The sequence below is a fragment of the Anser brachyrhynchus genome, assembly GCF_964034855.1.
Source record: "Anser brachyrhynchus genome assembly, chromosome: 3".
Taxonomy (NCBI): Eukaryota; Metazoa; Chordata; class Aves; order Anseriformes; family Anatidae; genus Anser; species Anser brachyrhynchus.
In genome coordinates, this window is record NC_137696.1 from 69,224,308 (window position 1) to 69,244,118 (window position 19,811).

General features: G+C 40.0%; 1 protein-coding gene across 4 annotated transcripts in view; it reads right to left on the reverse strand.

Annotated features, from left to right (window-relative positions):
• The window catches only part of LOC308192844 (uncharacterized protein), a 178,001-nt gene extending 159,316 nt beyond the window's left edge, over positions 1-18,685 (reverse strand). The window contains exons 1-3 of one of the 4 annotated variants that reach the window (XR_013949147.1): positions 18,574-18,685; positions 17,179-17,252; positions 1-3,606 (exon numbers count right to left, since the gene is read on the reverse strand). The exon at positions 1-3,606 is cut by the window's left edge and continues 642 nt beyond it. Coding sequence is in view for 1 of the 4 variants with exons in the window: in XM_080586846.1 (XP_080442972.1) it covers positions 17,179-17,182 (4 nt within the window). In the remaining 3 variants the exon portion in view is untranslated. Of the gene's footprint in view, positions 4,826-17,178; positions 17,253-18,573 lie in introns of all 4 variants that reach the window. The other 3 variants (XR_013949148.1, XR_013949149.1, XM_080586846.1) reach the window with 3 other exon arrangements.
• Between the last annotated feature and the right edge of the window lie 1,126 nt (positions 18,686-19,811).

The following is a 19,811-nucleotide window of genomic DNA, read 5'->3' on the forward strand; positions in this document are numbered from 1 at the left end:
AGCTACACTGCTGTCTAGATCTAGAGTAGATAAACTGTGATGAGTATCCATTTCCCGAGCTGGGAGGGGTTTGGTGGCAGGATCCTTAGTTCCTGAAGAGGGCTAACACACTGCACTACTCAGTAACCCGTGACCCTGAAAACCAAGCATTGTCAGAAACTTCAAAAAAGAAGCTGACATAATACTGAGAAGATGAAAATTGTTAAGTGGGGACTCCAGCATAAGTGCAGTTCGCCCATTCCCATGAGCAAAAGCCAATACATAGCCAGAGCCTTCTTATGGTGTTATTGTTCCTCAGGAGTAACACTTAAAAATTTTACCCACCCTGACAAAAAAAGAAACATAGAAGTCAGAGGTGATAAATTTCAAGTACTATCCAAAGAAGAGCAAAATTAAGGTATTCACGAATAAGCGGCCAAGGAAAATATCTTAGGCTCTCTCCAGGGCAGTAAAACTATGGAGTAAAGCTATGTGTGCATGTGTGAATGCTACATGGCTTATTTAATGAAGTTCTAAAAGCATGCATTAGCTTATATTATCATACCTATAAAAGATAGTATAGAAATTATGCCAGAAAGTTATGAAGAGGTGAATAGCCATCTATGACACTAGTATCTGGAATAACTGTCTTCAGTTCTGACCTCTTAGTACCAGAATAATGGAGTGGAAACAAAAATCCAGAGAGGGTTGTTAACTATTATTAAACACACTAGATAACTCTCATTTAGTGAAACACTTAAAAAAAAAAAAAAAAAAGAAGGAAAAAAAAAAACTAAAAGCACAGATGAAGAGGGGACTATGACGGGTGCATATTAGTATTTTTGTTTACATCTAAGGAGGTCTGTAGCTGAGAACAAAGTTCTCCATTTCAGGATGCCTTGTTTAGTATTGCAAAACTGTTGTTCCGAGTCACAATGTGAACTGAAAATTTCTGGGTTGTTTATAAATGAACATTCTGAAAATACAATTTGATCCAGGAGCATCATAATATTTCATATGAGAATTTAGAAACATAATAATACAAAATCAAATAATGTTGAAATGAAACATGATTTCAAAATGAAATGCAAGACGGGATTTTTTTTTGTGTTTCTGGGATGTTTTTTCCAATTTTCTTTTGTAATAAAATTATAGTGAATCAGACAGTTTTATAAAGCAATTTTCATTCCAGCAAAAATACATTCTCTACTTGAATTTGGTTTTATTAATAGAGCTGTGGCCAACTATATTCCTACTACTCATTCATTTGAAAAAAAAAAAAAGAAAAAATAAAAAAGGATATCCAACAAAATTATTAGACAAAATATTTAACACCAATAAAAGCAAGTACAGCCGTAAGATGCAACTGAATCCAGAATCTTCATGGGAATCAAAAACAGATGAGATATTTAAAATGGGTAATGAGCATAGGCAAAGCTGCAGCACAAAGCATTTACAAAAAGAAAGATACCATCTAGTGCATAAGTCTAACGTTAACTGATTAGGGAGAAACTTTCTGTACAAGCAAGCTATTCTTGACTGTCTGCTATGGTATTTTATGCACTTTCTGTGAGTTTCTGGTGCCCCTCAGAATCAGGTAGTGTATGAATGGATTGCTGGTCTGCTGCTGTTTGGCCCTGTCTCTGTTACTGTGCACCCTAAAAGAAGTGGAGAAGATACTTTGCAGGCTTGGTTGTTGGAAGACCCATTCTCCTCTCACCCTCTGTCCCCAAACTTTTGCATGTGCTGTTTCAGAATTATTCAAAATTTGGCTCACAATGCAACAACTCATTCATCCATAATCATGCTGCCTGGAAAGACCTCTTTGAAGATATTTTTCACTGAACCACTTCCAGAGATCCCCAGTTTCCTCTGCTAACATAGGTTTAGCCATTTCATTGTACTTTCTTTACAGTGTTTACCTATTCAGATGACTTTTATGTCATGGCTTGCATGTCTGCTTGTTCCTTTCAGCAGCGTTTCCTCCCCTTGCTTAAAATTTGCTGAGTGCCTTCTTACATTTATGAGGGAGCCCATCTACAGTTCAGCCAGAACACTGAATATATTATACGTTCTGTTTATTACATGCCCTGGAGAACTGTACTTAATAGTGCAACTTTAAAAAAAAAAAAAAAAAAAAAGGCAAGAGAATGGCTATGCATACTTAAAGGAAAGTATTGAGGGAAACACACAAAAGTGCAATTCTTGCAGCCAGTTAGACAGACACACTTATCTATTTCTTCAGCGTTACCTCACAGACAGTAAGACACTTAGCTGCAAAATTTATCAACCATGAGGTCATTAATAAAGCTGGTCAGTCTCAGTAGTCACTTTAAAGACGATAATGCTCAGTGATAAAGTAAAATGTTAGAAGATAGTTTTGTTATTTGTTAGTAGCTGAGTTATGATTTTGTAGTTTAAAGGATTTTGACAATGCTTTCTTTGAAATTTCTGGCCTAGATTTTCAGTCAAAGAGCCATTTATATATTCGTCTCTTTCCCTCAAGCTGGCTTTAAGAATCAAGTAATATAGGTGAGTCCTCGCCAAAGAATATATGAGAAAATGCAAGAATTTAGATTTATAGTAGAGCTGGTACAGACTAACTTGGAGAAGGCTCCCCAGGCAAGCAGGCACTTTTCCTTAAAAGAAAGCTCTTTAAGCTTGCAAGCTATGGAGATTTTAACTAATATCCATGGAAAATTCTGATATGAAAGCAGGAAAGCAGCAAAAATTTAAAAGTCTAATTATAAGTTCTGCTATCAACGCTGTCTTTTATGCAAGCTCTTAGCTTGTGCCCACTTCGATGTTGACCAAATTCAGACTCAAAGGAGCCAAGGGGGAAGCATCCCTGCACACAGCTGCCATATATAACGCAGCAAAGAGAACCCAAGTTCATCTCTGCCACTGGTGGAAAATTGAAATTTGGGATATAAAAAATTCCCTGTGATCACAACTGCAAATGATAAAGTACCTCAAAATCCTTCTCAGTCTCCTAAATATAAGTGCTCTGGTGAATATTTCCCTGGACCAAAAAGTCTTCATTAACCTGCAGAGGACGGGTGAGGGCTGCCTTCTCTGAGCCCCCCCACCTCCTGCTCATCTTCTCACACCTTCTTCAGCAACAGACTCTGACCCAGTGTACAGAAGCTGCTTCTTATCAGAGCCTTAAATATACATATCCTTGAGCTACAGGAAAATTTCAATCCAAATTGTGCAAATTGAGGGCCACATCTCTCATAAGCCAGGCAGAAAACTGTCGAACGCTTGAAGGTATATTTTCAGTTAACACACACAGCAGATTAGTTTCAAATCAGCTGCCTAATCAGGGTTCCCAGGAAGGCTGCAGGCACATTTTTCGAAGATGAAGAGAAAGGCTTTCCTGCCACTTCAGCTACAGTTGTTACAAAATCCCGGAGCGCGGGGCTGACGCAGGGTGGGTTTCTCCCCAGATGCTTCGTTCTCCTGCATGCCGGGCTGTCTCCTTTCTCCCAAGGAACGCTAAATACGCTGTGTAACTTCTTACCAACATCACTCATTTTTCTTTTTCTTGTTTTTACTTTCTTGAAATAAAAGTGACTTCTCCAAATACTACGCCACACAGGAGCTGTTATTTTCTATGTATCCCAACTGAACAAGGGAAGGAAAGAGATGGAAAAAACCCTTTGCCACATTTTAAACATGATTATTCCATCACGCACTCCTTCTAATTGTTTAACCTTCTTATGGAGATAATAGGCCACAAAAGGAATCATTGTACAGGTATCTTAAACCAGATTATTAAAAAATGTCTCAATTTCCTCCTTCAGTTTAAAACTCAAGCATATATCACTGCTCACCGTGGGGACCCTATGTAGGACACTGCAGTGTGTAGAACCATCTCTGAAAGATATTTCTTCAAACTTAGAGGTAGTCCCTGCAGACTTAAATGAATGTCCCTTCTTCCCAGACACAGAGCTCTCCGTGCTGTCTTTATCTGCACGAGGGGTCTGCCTGGGAGCAGCTATGGGCCCTCTGCCTCTGGTGCAGAGCAAGCTGCCCAGGAAGGTGTGCAGCAGGGTCTGTCTGCAGTGCGCCCACGCCACCAGAGATCCCACCCAGGGGAAGGACATAGCACAAGGACAGCATTCCTGCTAGCTAACCTACCATGCCCTTCCACTGCCAGCAAAGAGCTTCTGTGAGGCCGTGGCTCTCTGAAGCTACCTGATGGTTTCCTGGAGAGCTTTACCAGCCTTTGGGGTTTAGTCTAACTAGTTTCCTTTTCCTCTGCTTTACATAGTTAGAGAAGGTGTGTGAGCCATGCACTTTGCTGTGACAGAAAAAAGCCTCTGTCCCTTGGTCATTCCCTTTGACCAGTGCTATGTTTCTTCCTCTGGTCAGAGACCTCTTCTCTTTGCAACCCACTGTAAAATTATTTACTCTGTCTTCTGGGAAATCCATCATTGTGCCATAAACAAGATGAGTTTGCTATAAAGCTGACACTGGTCTAACCTGCAAAAACACAATTAACATTAATGCCATGCATGACTTTTGCCAAATCCTTGCCTTGTGTCATCACTATGATTGGCATGTTTGCAGCACACATTGCAGGAGCTTGATTTGGTTCACAGGTCTCAGTCATTTTTATGTTCAGACATATAATCTAATGAGGTGAAAATGGAAAGCAGCCCCCAAGCATTTGGCTATTGCTGGGAAAGAATGCAAATTAAATATTTGAAAGAGAGAGTGGGGCGCAGGGCGGCGTGTCATGGAGCTTCGGAGTTCCATCAGGTGCCTAGCCAGCTTGCACAGCCTTTGTGTCCACATTGTCTGCCTGCTGGATGGAGCTAAGAGACAGAAGAATGACAGTCTGGGGGAAAGAAAGAAAGACAGTAATTATGGGACGTATGTGATTAGCATGGTAGCCAGAGAAATTAAACCACTAGTCCCAGGAATCTTCCCTTCTGTAAGGTACCTGTGGTGGAATAGAAAAGCTCCTCACCACAGAGTTCAGCTGGAATCCACTCCCTGCTAGTTTAGCTTGATTGCTTTTTTGGATACCTACTGTGGGGGTTCAGTTCCTTGACCTTCCTTTCTATGGGACTACATTGTCCTGCCATGAAGAAAGGCAGATTAAGAATTTACAGGGATCCTTCCATCACTGGACTCTGACAGGAGTGCTCAGGGAGTTCATTTTTCATGGCTTAAATTGCTTCAGGCCAGCATTCTTATCAAAAAGGTTTGGTTTAATGTAAAACACAGACTTCTTTCTCTTTCTTTTTAATTTTAGCTCTGTGTAAAACAGCACTACAAATTTCCCTTTGAACAGCAAGTTCCTGAGCTGTTTTCCTTTGAATAACATATAAATTTCAACTAAACCTTATTGTTCCTGAGTAAATCAGTCTACTTAAGAACTTTATAATAATTATTAGGGAAGCGAAATGTTTTGCATAACAGCTGAAAAGTCTGGAAAATTCCTGGTGATAATTAGACTGAGGATTCATTATTTGCTTGCTCTTTAAAGGTACCAGCTTACAGGATAGTTTCCAAACTTTGTCTTTTGGGTGCCTTAAGATCTCGACAAGGTTGGAAAGAAAAAGAATTGAAAGTCTGGTAAGCATTAGCTGGCATCCGGGCTGTCCCTTCCAGCAGGATTTTCCCGCACACCTCCCAGTACACAGTGCTGTTTCTCCACAAGCACGTTCCCTCCATAACTCCCCGAGGGTCTCACTTACACATATGTTGCTCTTCAGGTTGTGCCCACCTGCAGGCGGTGGGGCAATTTGGAGAAATCCTTGGGGCTCAGCAGCAGTGTGTCACTCGTCTCTGCAAGGGGTTGTCCACGCACCCGGGAGCACTGGGGAGCTGCTCTCCCCAGGTAGCACCACCAGTGTAGTTAGACTGGGAGCCAAAAGTTCATTCCTCTCCCATCCCTTAGGCATTTTGAACCCACACTTGGTTTGCAAAGATGCCTGAACTATTAGCTGCCAAGCTTCTGGGTACTCAGAAACAGGAAGCTGTTTCACTTTACAGGGAATAATTAAATATAAATTTGGCAAGGAAGACGGAGCTGGTGTTAGTGTAATTCTGGAGCCTAGTGAGCACTCAGAGAGGATCAGACCAAGGTTCCTGTCCCTGCTCCAAGGACAGTGTACATAATCTTACATTAAGCCTCCCTGAATAAAACACATGCAGCAGAGCTAAGGGCGTAACCAGAGCCAGGTGTCTTTCTAGTACCACACTTACATGTGCTCTTCCTCTGTTTCTCCACCCTCTCTCCAGTCAGTCCACACAAAATCAGGCCCTCATGACACCTAGGATAGTGCTACCTTTCTAGGAATATATAAGAGAAAAGGCAACAGGGAACTGGAGCTACAGATGAGGAAAGGACCTTTATCCTCATGTGTACTGTTGCGTCTATCAAACATCAGCTGATCCTTGAAGCTGTTACCAGACTGAACATGTTGGGTAAGACAGTCTGGAGAAAGCTTGTGTGCAATTCTTTTTGAGGATCAGGTCTAAAATAGGCACTGAATGGCTTAGTGCTCTCAAGGCACAGGTAATAGCCAGCTGGAGAATTTTATAGTCAGAGGGAGAATTTTAACAACAGAAATGTAGGTGCCTAGAGAGTTTAGACACCAGCTGAGCAGAGATTTTGAGGATCTAAATTTTGGACCTAGAGTTAGATCCCCTTTGGAATCCAGTCTTAAATTCCTAGGGTGAAATAAAGGCCAACTGAAGTATACAATAATTTTACTATTGGCTTCAGTAAAGCCAAAAACTCCTTTTTGGAACTAGAATAGGGACACTCATAAAGTATAGTCTACTTGGCAAATGACATGCCATTTTCTCTAGTGCTGTGATCATAAAGAGTACATACATGCCATGACCAATATTTAATACAGCAATTATAATTTCCAAAGAAAAAAGTCTAAAAACATCTATTTTTGCAAGCACTGATAATATGTTTGCAAACTTCTACGTGCAAGCCTACCTAAAAAGTCTGTCAAGCATACTAAAAGTCTAGGGAATCAGTATCACAGTCAAATGCTGTAGATGGATTGTTTCATACTTTGTGGGAAAGACTTGTTTTTCAAATAAAAAGTTTTAAAACTTCAGAGATGTTGATGTATTTTCAGCTAACCAGATGCTGTATACTAACTTTGTGCCAGTATTCTCTCAGTGCTGGAAGAAAAATAGTTGAGACAACATATTTGATGGATTTGTTTAGGGATTTTCTATGCATATGGAAATCATTTGTTTCTCTACTGCAAAGTATGTTTGATTGTTCAGTATCAACATTTAACTAGAAAAAGTAGCTATAGTGCTCCCAGTTGTGTAAAGCACAAGCTAAACTAAACAAAAACTGAAAAGCAGCTTCAGCATATCTCATGCTTATTAAGAGAATAAATGATGAAAAAATTAGCTGATGACAGGTATGCAGATTTTTGTAATTCAACAGTCCAATGTAAGAGTTTGCTTGGTTTAGCTACCCAAAGGGAAATCCTAAAAGACTGATGTGAGTCCACCTACAAAAAAAAATAAATTGGGTTGGTGAGCACCAACACGTTATGATAGGAAGTTTCATTGAAGTGTTAGCTATGCAATATAATCCCTAAAGAAAGAGATAATATCTTGTTTGTATGTTCTCACCACAGTAAAATAGCACTGGTGTAAAAAGTTCCTGGCTTTCTGTTCCACAGGTTCCCAGACTCGAGAGTCTCAGATGGAAATACAGCCACATGTGGCACACTCCCTGTTCATGGTCATGCATTACAGGTGATCCAGGACACATTGCATTTATTATGCACACACCACAGAGATGCATACGCACATCCAATTAGGTATATTCCAGACTGGTTAGACTAGTTTGCATGCATGGAGAAATTCTGCACCCTGGCTTCTGCATGTTCAATGCAAAAGGACAAATTGTTTATTCTTCGCACAAACGTAGTTTCCGTGCTTGGATTTCCTTGCACATGTCTTCCAATAGTCCTGTTTTATTATATTCATGATCCAATGATGGTGAAGAAATTCTTATTTTAAAGAATAAGAATCAGATTTTGAATAAGAATAAGATTTTGTCATCCTGTTTCACCATAATTGAAGTTGAAAGATAAAATTACCTCATGATATTTTTTCTTTCTCTGAGTGGGTTACATATAACTACCTTTCTGGTGCAAATTTCACAAAAGACAAAATCAAAATTCACTTCACTTTTTTTTTCTTGTTGTTGTTGCTTCACCGTAAGATTGGTTTTCCTGAAAACATTCTCAATAACAAAAAGGCAAAAGCAAATTTCTTTCAGAATTCAGTATCCACCCAAAACTGCATACTGCCTGGGTAACTTGTTTTTCTTTATTCAAATGCAAGTAATTATTTGCAATCATGCTATGTAATAATACTTCCTAATATTTCCTAAGTTTTGGTCTTCATGAACCAAAAGACTTGTATATAACTGCTTCATGAAACTTCAGATGTAACAATTTTGCATATACAAGGATATAGCAAAATTAGAAAGAAACCACTACATTATGGTATACACTACAAACCAGGTTGTTTGAGTTTGTACATAAAAGACAACTAGAAATGGGGTCAGACTACCTGCTAGAATGGATCTTGAACTAAAATCTCATCACTGAAACTCTGGTTGTGCTCACCACAACAAACTTTTTCAGAATTTAGGATACAGATTGTGACTACATCTACAGCTGTATTCCTCCTGCCAGGAGGTGTCTTTTGACACCCAAGAGCATTGTTCTCATCCTACAGCAAATGTTCTCCTGTGAAGCAGGCAGTTGTCATAAGAAAACTGAACAACTATCAAAGACATCTCAAAGTAGGTATTCAACCACTATGGAATTCAGAGGAAACATCAGTACGGATTCCCAGAAGTTTGTTACTAAAAGGGACACAACTGGTGGGAAGAAAGCTGTTGAGTCTGGATGATGCCCTTCAAATCATAGTGTTCTCATGTCACATGTTGAGGATTATATGTCACGGAGGGTGATCTTGTGACAAACTAAACAGACAAATATAACTCATTGCTTGGGACCGGAATTCTGGGAAATGAGTTCTGTGACTACATTTTTCTTTTCTCTTTTCTCAACCCTAAGTCTGGGAATTGTGTTTGAACCCTCCTGCCTGGTCATGAAAGACACCCATAGCCTTCGTCTCCCCCCTCCTTAGATACAGGGGTGCTGAGGTGGGGAGTCCAGGGGCACAAATAATTGAAGGAAAGTGATGAATTTCTAAGAGATACAAAGGTCTGCACAGAGGAAAGCTGCATCTAGTGCAGGCAATTACTCAGACTTTTCTAATCAATGAAAAGTAGGTTAAGACAGTCCCAGGCAACCTCAAAGAGCAGCTAAATGAGACATTGTATAGAGAGATTACCTTTCTGTTTCTACATTTTCCATCTGATATTATTTTCAAAGCTATTTGGGATGAAAAGGAAATTTTGTCATGCATTCTATATACATATACACCCGTCTCTGGTCACAATCGTATCTCACCAGCAACATAGAAAATACTCTCTTAGACATGGAAGAAAAATATCTGCCTTTCCTTTCAGTAAACACATATCTGTTTGAAGTCCGATAATTATTTTTGTCCAGTTCAACCACTTCTGAGAAGGGAAAATCAAAAAACCCCACAAGCTCCCAAGAGTTAATTTGAACTTACCTTTTTTCAAATATTAAGCAAAATGTAGGGTACGCCTATACAGCAAAGTACCAGCAGGAACAAGCTGCTTGGCCCACAATAGATCCAATTGGACCAGGTTTATAGTGATTTCAAGACAGAGGTGATTTAGTTACATTTCACAGTGCTATTCTCAAGCATTTGAAATCCTGGGATCCCTGACAGCTGTGGCTGGCTGGGCACTCAGGATGCCCCCGTCCCAGCCCTGGGGCAGCAGGCTCAGCGCTGAGGCCAGGCCGGGCTGCTCAGGGCTGTGCGGGGCTGGAAACCCCGAGAACTGTGCCAGCATGGCCTTCCTGGGCAGCCTGTCCCATGGGAAGAAAGTTTCTCCCTGTATCACACCTAAACCTCTCATTTTAATTTTCACCCATGGTCTCCCATCTTCCTGTCATGTAGCATTGTGAGCGGCCTGGCCCTGTCTTCATAAAGTACAAACACACTGTGTACTGTAGGTCTCAAAAAATCTCAAATAAATGTACCCATGCTGACATTGTCACCAGCAGGTTGGGTTAAATTACTTTTGGGGGTTGCATCATGAGCTGGCAGATTCTTTAGGCCACAATGGCTTTCCTAGCTGCAGCTCAAGCTGGCCGTGTGTGCAGCTCTCTGAAAGTTCTTACCTTTGCCTACACGTGTTCTTCCTGCCACATCAATGGGCCTCTGCCCAGTGTTTGAAGTGAAATGTATGGAAATATTCATATGGTCAGGTTGAGATAATGCAGGAGGATCTTGCAAGACCGAACAACAGAAAAAAAATCAGTGGAGATGCACGTAAAGCAATATGGGGAGAATAATCTCAACTTCACATATAAAATACATGAGCTGACTGTTACCACTCAGGAGAAAGATCCTGGAATTATGTTCTATGAAAACAAATCTGTCATAGCAATCAGAAAAGCAAATTGAATGTTAGGAACTAATAGGAAAGAAGTAGAGAACAAACATAGCTATGCAGCTGTACAAACTCCCGGTGCACCTACACTGCAGTTCTGAGTTCCATACTTCAGGAGCATAGTGGAAATGGCAAAGGTTCAGAGGAGGCTGACAGAGGTTCCCAAAGGTTTGGTATAGCTTCCATAGTGGGGATGGCTGAGCAGAGCTGGCTCTGCAGCCTGGAAAGGTGTTATGACCACGGTCCACCAGAATTGTGAGTGGAGTAGGATCTGGTGAGCACCATCTCTTCTACTGAGGATCGTCTGGGCTAATGGGAGCCAGGTCCAAAATCAGCAAAAGATGACTTCTGATGTAAAAGGGAATAGTTCTATGGAGCTTATTGTTGAAAGGTGAATCAGGGCAGGCAGTCTCAGGAAATCTTTCAACCTGAAACTAGTTGGAATCTGGGACAATAGTCAGGAAAACTGTATTTGCCCTTTTGGGAACATTTTCTTATGGCCACCATTGGAAGGAAGACATTGGACTAGATCAGCTCTTGCTCTGACACAGTATGCCCTTTTTATGTTCTTTTCAGGGTCATAGTGTGTTTGTACTGCTATTTTGATGCCATTATAAATTCACTTTCTGTGAGCATCATAAAGAAATAAACTTTTAAAAGAAAAAAAAAAAGACAATTTCTACAGCTCAAAAATTAGGGTTAAAAATTAAGAAAAATACTATAGCTCAAAGACTTTCTTTGTAAGCTAGTAAAGACAGGTTTAACAAGAATGAGTGATGGCAGCTGAAGCCAGATTAGATGGACTCAACACAGGAGCAGTTAGGTAACATTCAATGGCCTGTGATACACAGAAGGTCAGGCTAGATGATCTAATGTCCCTTCTGGCCTAAATATCTCCGAGTATAGTACTCTGGCAGCCACACAAATGTTGAAAGCAAACTCCAACTCAGCATGTTTTCTGTCAGCCACACTATATCTAGATAGATTTTCATGCCAGGTTTTTAAAAACTTGTCCTGCTGATTGTATAGCTGCACCTTATTTCTCTGCATAAAGGAAATAATATCAAAATTCTATGATACTTTAGAGTCATGATAGCTTGAAATCTTCAGTGTGCATTTATTTATGTAAATATTTGTTTTAGTTTGAACAAATTCAATATTTTCGTGTCTGTCAGCTCCCCAGTAGTTTGCTTTTTGAGTGTAGAAAATGTGTTTTTTCTTGCTCTGTGAAATTTTGATTCCTACATATATTTTTTAATTTTTGGCAGAACTGTAAGATCAGTGAGTTCCATTGACCTGCAGATCAAGCAAAGAATTGTTCTTTCCTCACAGAATGGTGGACTGAAAAACTTTAAAAGCCGGTAAAGCAACCTCAACGTAGCATGCAGTGCTAAGATGGGGACCTAGGATGATTTTAAAAATGTGGAGAAGAAACAATAACATGAGTAAACAAAAATTTTGTAACCAAATCAGAAAGAAAAAGAATTCTCTGATAATTTGCTGGTCTTTCCTGATTTAATACAGATAGCAATAGAAAGTGCTGTAAGGTTACTGGTTTTAGTCACTCTTCTATACCCCATTTCCAGAAAAGTCCAGAAATCTTTCCCTTCTTCTCTCCTTCTCACGCTCTCTCTCTCTCTCTCTCTCTCAAACTAATGTTTCAAAATAATTTAAATCACATGTAAAAAGACCTTCCAGTTTCAAGTTTCCTTTGGAGTAGCCTATTAACTCTAATCACCTCCGATTCATAATTTTGGGTGGCATTTACAGATTTCTGCAAGTATACACAAAATCCATTGAAGATTTTATTAGTCTTGTCTAATAAAAACACAAGCTTGAAATAAAACTGCTACTTTATCTAGCCCATAAACTCTGTTTGTCTACTCAGAAGACAAATTGTTAGTAGAAGTCAGTGAAAGCAAAGGTTATATCTGAATAACTGGTACATCTCAAAAAGCTCATAATTTCATCACAAAGCATGCAAAAGAGCAAAGGCTAGCTGCAGTATCCTGCTTGTTATACCATATGGATTTTTTTTTCAAAGCAATTCTGAGATAAAATATTTTTAGGCATTAGTCTGTGGTATTAGATTAATATCTGCAATTACAGATAGCTGGACAAGACTGAACAATCTAGCAGGATTTTTTCACTTTTAGTTACCAGGTATCCATTAAAGAACTAATAACAAAATAACATAAACATAAACCTGTGTCCACCAATCAATCCATCATGCTGACTTAAGGGATTCACTCATTTTCTCAATAACAATAAAACGTTTACTCCTCAACTTCTGTAGAAAATAAAGTCTCAAAATCAATAGCATACGTGTGATGCTTTAAGAATGAGTTAGAGTTAGCTGAGAGATTTTAAAATTTAGCTGCCAGTAGGGTGTCACAATTACATGAAGTTGTTCTTAATGAGGTTCCAGGGAGCTAATATTATTTCGGGTGATATAAAAAAAAAATTATCATAAGTAAATAAAAACATATGTCCATTTTGATAGTGATAGCAAAAAAATTAAATGTCTAAAAACAATGCCCTTAAGTCAGACCCAGAAATTGCAGACAGGATCCCAGAAACAAGTGCCTGGAAAGAACTGATGAGTGAGCAGGTGGAGAGCTGAGCCTGAACTCCGTGTGTGATCTGTAGCAAAAGGGCTAATGCAATCCTTGCATGTATAAAGAGGGAACCAGTCCAGGACTATGGAGATGAATTTATCCTTCATGCAACATGGGCCCTATAAATTCTAGAGTGATGTACAATGCTCTGGTGCACATTTTAGAAATGAAAGCAAAACAGCGGAGATGGTGCAGGAAAGAACAACAAAGACTATTAAAAGACCGAAAAAAAAATGCTTTCATATACAGTTGGTGAGGGAGTAAAAGTGAAGCTAACTGTAGCTCTGTCAGAATATACATTTGGGAGAGGAAAGATACAGCCATAAGGAAATGACTATTTAACATCAAATTAGGTATTAATGTAAAGGAGACCAGACTTCTCCCTCAAATTCTGATTCCAATATGATTCATTCCAACTGATTCCAATGACCTGCATAGCCGTGCTCAAATTATCTTACTGACAGAGGGTGCAAGTGTAAATGGTTGCCTGTTCCATACCAAACTGTAAGAGAAGGGCATTAGACATCCCAGTCCCAGAATATCCTCCAGTGTGTACAACATGAGGTTTCAGTGGAGTGAGAACTACCTGAGCCACTGGAGCAGAAAAAGTGGTTACACCACTTTTGTTACACCGGATACAGGGCATACATGGTGCAAAGCCCAGTCCAGAAGACATGGTCAGAAAATAAGGTCCATTATGCATGCTGCAACCAGGACATACATTGCTTGGCTTAGTTTCATCCCTGGTGTTTTCAGGAGCTCAGTTCAACTTCAAACAATAGATTGACTCAGATACCTCAGGTGGAAAAGAAACTTCATTGGTGTTAACAAAATATGGCTGAATATGAGCCAGCAGTGTGCTCAGGTGGCCAAGAAGGCCAACAGCATCCTGGGTTGTATAAGAAGCAGTGTGGCCAGCAGGGCTAGGGAACTGATTGTCCCCCTGTACTCAGCTCTCGTGAGGCTGCACCTCAAGTACTGTGTTCAGTTTTGGGCCCCTCACTACAAGAAGGACATCAAGTTGCTCGAGAGAGTCCAGAGAAGGGCAACGAAGCTGGTGAGGGGTCTGGAGAACAAGGCTTACGAGGAGCGGCTGAGGGAGCTGGGGTTGTTCAGCCTGGAGAAGAGGAGGCTCAGGGACGACCTTATCGCACTCTACAGGTACCTTAAAGGAGGCTGTAGAGAGGTGGGGGTTGGTCTATTCTCCCACGTGCCTGGTGACAGGACGAGGGGGAATGGGCTAAAGTTGCGCCAGGGGAGGTTTAGGTTGGATCTTAGGAAGAACTTCTTTACAAAAAGGGTTGTTAGGCATTGGAATGGGCTGCCCAGGGAAGTGGTTGAGTCACCATCCCTGGAGGTCTTTAAGAGACGTTTAGATGTTGAGCTTAGTGATATGGTTTAGTGGAGGACTTGTTAGTGTTAGGTCAGAGGTTGGACTAGGTGATCTTGGAGGTCTCTTGCAACCTTGGAGGTCTCTTGCAACCTAGACGATTCTGTGATTCTGTGAAAAGCAGCAACAGCTCTTATGGCTACGGGAATTACATGGCACCAGAGTGTGCACATGGAATTTAAAGGACAGAAGTAGGAATTTGGTGGGCTGTAAGCACCTGGGGATATATGTGTACCATACCCTCACTGTGCAATATTTACCCAGCTACCTCTAAGCAAAGCTATTTTCCTTCTCTGCTGGTTGCAGGGCTCCAGATGGGTGCCAGCAGCCAGTCCATGGTTTGGCACAGATCTGAGCACTGAGGGGCCAACCAGCAAACCCACCTGGCATGCCCAACAAGCTGGGGACTATTGTACACCCATAACTATCCTGCTGTGGGTAGCACCTCCCATTCTTCCTGACCAGACTCAGGTACGTCCTGACACCTCAGCACTATGTGAGCTTCTCGTGTTCTTGCTTTCTGTCCTTCCTCTGTCCTGGGCACGGGGACTGCAGGAAGCTCCCACAAGGAAAAGCTTGTCTTTGCTTGTTGGAATGTGCAGAAGATGAACCAATGCAATGAACAAAGAATAAAGTCTCTAATTTAATTTTGGTATCCCCAGTGAAAGTAGACTGGCTTCACAAAGCCAGGGGAAGTAATTTCATAATGAATAGTAAAAACTTACATAGCTTGGCTTAAAAAAAAATAATAATAATTTGTGTTTTTCAAATATTCAGAAAGTTTGTGTTTTTTTATTTATTTATTTATTTTTGCTTAACGAGAAATATTAAGCTCAGGAACCTGCCGTCAACCCAGCAAAAAAACTTTTGACTCCATGGTAGAGTTCTCTATGAGGAAACTGCAGGACTGAACCCATAAACTTAAATCAGACTGCTGAGTCTATCAGCAATTGCAATCACTAATTTTGCAGTCACTAATTCCTTTACTTTTTCCTAGTTCAAACACAACAGATACATGAAAGTAGCACCTACACATACCATTAAACTTAACAGTTGGTCATTGCTTTCATTAAAATTCTTTTTTTTTTTTTAAAATTTTAGACTGCAGAAAGAACTTGGCATAAAATCTTCCAGCCTGGAAACAATTTTTGTGATTGCAGATTTTCAAAGGGAGCTGTTTGGTTATTTTTAAGTTACAGAAACACAAGAAACACATATCTAGCATTTAAGAAGGGGCTTTTCTTGTTATTGTTGTGTTGATTCAACTCATGCATGGATGGAAATACCGTAAAAGGTATATAGTATATTTATTACAAGACCTAAGATTCCTCCTTTTTTTGACAGAGCACCTGTGTATGTTTATAAGTGATGTGCAGACATCAGTGAGGGGCCCAACCAGCAGAAAATGAGTCTGGATTCGATCATTCTGAGAATTGAGTGGTTTTGGATCGAGGGATTTGATCTGAGCCCATTTGTTCTAATGTATTTTAAAGGTGAAAGGGCTTTTCTTCTGCCAAGATGAGAGTATAGGGCTGCAGGGATTTGTATTTCTCTTGCAGCTGTAGACATCACTAACAAATATGGCCTCAATTCTGGAAGCATCTTAGCTCAAGTAGGTCTCTACTGTGACGCAGTGCTCCATTACAGCTGGTCTTCTGAGGCAGAGTGAGGCCCACCAGCTGCAGCACGAGGTCAAAGATGACCAAGAGAGCATGTGCAGTAATGTTTCTACACTGCTCTCCTGAACATACCACTGCACGAGCCTTTGGTATTAGTGCCCTCTGTGCCAGGGGGAGATATTCAGACTCCAGGGAGTTTATTGGAAAAGGAAGGTACTCACTGTGGTTCCTTAAAACTAGATTTTCAATAACATGATAAACATGTTACAATAACATGAACCTCCATGGTCATCAACACCAAGAGCAGGTGCTCCCCTGAACCCTGTGCCCACACAGAAGGAGGGGTGGTGGTGGAGGACGTTGGAGGGGGTTGAGGCAGGCTGTGCGGAGGGACAGGAGCACTCAGTTAAAGTTTATCGTCATATGATTGTTAATTAAGTACCATATTAATCTCCTTAAAACCAATTTACCTTGCAAGCCCACTGCCTCTAAGTGTCACAAAGCTAAGTAAAGCATACGTGCACTCTGTCCTGACCAACCAAGGAAGCTGAGAAGGCAAAACCCACCTCAGAAATATTTTCTTACAAAAGCTTCAGAATGAAACCCGATGGCAAAATCACCAACTTTCCATTGTGGCATAGCCACGGGTTCCATTATATGATTTCTTATTCTTTGTTGAATTTGGAATCTTCTTCTTTTACTGTATTTTTCCCCAAGAAAATGACAAATCACTATGAAAGGATTCTTTGCAGTTAATTGAACAGCTTTCCCAGAAAAGTTAGTTTTTTGTTTTGTTTTGTTTTCCAATATATCTTATGAGGTAAGGAATAAGTTTCATGAAAGAAAAGCTTCTTAGGGACATTCTTATTACGAAAAACAAGTTATTTCAACTCTGACAATTATATTACCAGCAGTTATATATACATATAAATCTATATCTACCTGTGTACAGACACACATTTACACACATGCATATACATGCACTTCAAAAACTATACTTACTCATGTTTGCTCTTGAAAAAAATATATGCTATGAAGGTAAGTTCATGTGTAACATTGATTGAAGTTTGCTCTCCCTGTAGTTAAAATGCAGGAAGCATGTGAAGCAACATTCTAGTCTGTGCTACTTCTGACTAGCTCATATTGAATACAAGCTCTGTTAAGTTAAAAGGATTTCTGGTTTGTTTCAACTTGAAAGTGATTTAATATGAGGCCCAGAGAGAAAATCTGTCTCAGTAATCAAATTATAACAAGTAAGGATTAAAAGTATTAAGAAGTTTAAGCAATCTTTTAGCTGCCCTGTGTTCTTGAGGTCATTTGAAGCTGGCTGTGGGAATAAGTAAAATAAAATAACAAGAGAGGAAAAAAACAAAGTATTATAGAAGGGAATCAAAGAGTGTCCTTCAGGATTAGATTATTGTACAAGAAAGGGACTGAAACATTTTCCAGGATCCTTAATTAATTTTCCTTAGGGAAACATAATTTTAAAAGGGTATTTTAACAGCAATCTCTTTTCTTTCTAAACTGGATACACTAACGCTTAAAAATTGAATGCTTTTACTTATATACATATATGTATACATATATAAAAGCCATAAATGCTGATAATGTCCACTAACTCACAAAATAAAGTGTTCTTCAAATAAGCAATGGTAGGGACTGTGTATATGGTATTATTTGTTTATTATTTGGTGTATACATATGAAGATATATATACGAGCATATTCATCCTAAATCTTTGGTGGCAAATGTATCAACTTCAAACAACTTTATAGCAACTTATGTAAGTGTGCTGACGGTGCCTTGTTGCAAAGGATAGCCATGTCTGCTTTTGCAGGTCTGTTTTTAACAACCTTAACAAAGAGACAAACTGAACCAACTCACTACTAAAGGTACTGAAGGCATCTCCAACTTGATGCAGGAAAGATCTGAGATGATGTTACAAGGAAATAGATAGAAGTTTTTCTTCTGTCTTTCTGAACGTGTTTTCCTTCCAGTTAGTAGTGCCTTTCCCAAGGCCTAAAATGTCTTAAAGTCCCCGCAAACATCTGGTGGATCCTTTGAGGTGGATCCTATTAACTCAGCCTACACCAGTGAAGCCAGTTATGAGGTGGGAAAGGTAAGAACTTGCAAATACAATTAATTCCCTCAAATTAGTTTTGTCAGGAAAAATATTGTAAACTATTTTTACTTTATTCTGATATTCTGTGTCCAAGACAATTCTTTAAACATATAGATAAGTATTCAGAATGAGTTGTTAAGTCCTCTCAAATACATACGTATGGATAACTGTTGCATATATCAGAGAATTATTTTACAGTAATGCCTCAGGTCTAAACAATTCTGCTCAAAAGGTGCTGTCACTCCCCTGACATCCCCATGTTCATTACTGCTCACCTTGCTATGCTATCATCTGCTCTTCCGAAATGCTCTTCAGAAGTGCTCTTCAGTCCCCTGAGGGACCTCCCTTGTACTGAAAACTTATGGCCTACATGTTGCCTTGTCACTGTGCAAAGGGAGAAGAAAGGGAAGAGCAGGGCACTGTGCCCATTTATTAACAATTAAAGATTCTAATTAGGTTGTGATGTGGGAATAGTGGACATCTGATCTTAATTAGTGTTTTTAGAGCAAATGAGAGCTTGTTTGCATGATTAAAAAGAAAATCCTTCAAATTAGGTATCACCAGCCAAAATGCACTGTGCAAGCTGGCCCCCAGATTTGGTTGCTAAGTCCTCAAAAAGCAGCTGCCAATTAATATTAGGTTGCCCAGAGAGGCTGTGGAGTCTCCCTCCCTGGAGATCTTCAAAAGACACCTCAGTGTGGTCCTGGGTGCCCTGCACTGGGTGTCCCTGTTGGAGCTGGGGAGTGGGAGCAGGTGACATCCAGAGGTCCCTTCCCACCTCAGCAGTTCTGTGATTCTGTGTCTTTGCCTTCCCTTCCTCAAGAAAACAATGAGTGTATGCAGCACTATGCAGGTATGTGGGTGGAGGACTGTTTCATAAAACAGGAGCAGGTGAAATCAATGCTGGATTGCACAGACATCTCTGGACACACCTAGAGAGTCTATGGTCTCAGGAGCGTACCAGCAGGCTAACTAGGGAGTACAGAAAGTCAATTGTTTCCAAAGGCAGCAAGCTACATTCTCCTGCTTTTTTTTTTTTTTTTTCCCCTCTTCTTCTTATAGGTTGAGCATGTAACTCATTTAGCTTCTGACACATGAATCCAGTCAGTCATTTTCATTCATAGTGGCTTTAATTCCATCATCCATGTATTTTAAATCAAGGTATTACTGCCTAGGCAAATTCCCTAAGTCTCCAAGGGACAGGGTCTGATGCACATGGCAGGTCTTTGACCAGCAAGCATAGCTGGGTCCCCAACATTTTTCTTGGTCATAGCCCCAAAATCTGAAAATCATCAACCTGCTCCAGACAGACTTTTGCTAAGTCATTTGTTATGGAAACCTTGGCCCATATATTCGTCTGACTGGGAGAGATAAAAGTGAATGACCTTTCTAACAAATGTGTAGTGTTGACAGTATCTCTTCAAACTTGTTACATTAGATTGTGAAAATAGAGTTACTTAAAAAAAATCACCTTTGTTTCTTACCTAAGCATTTTATCTTTAGTAGCTGTGTT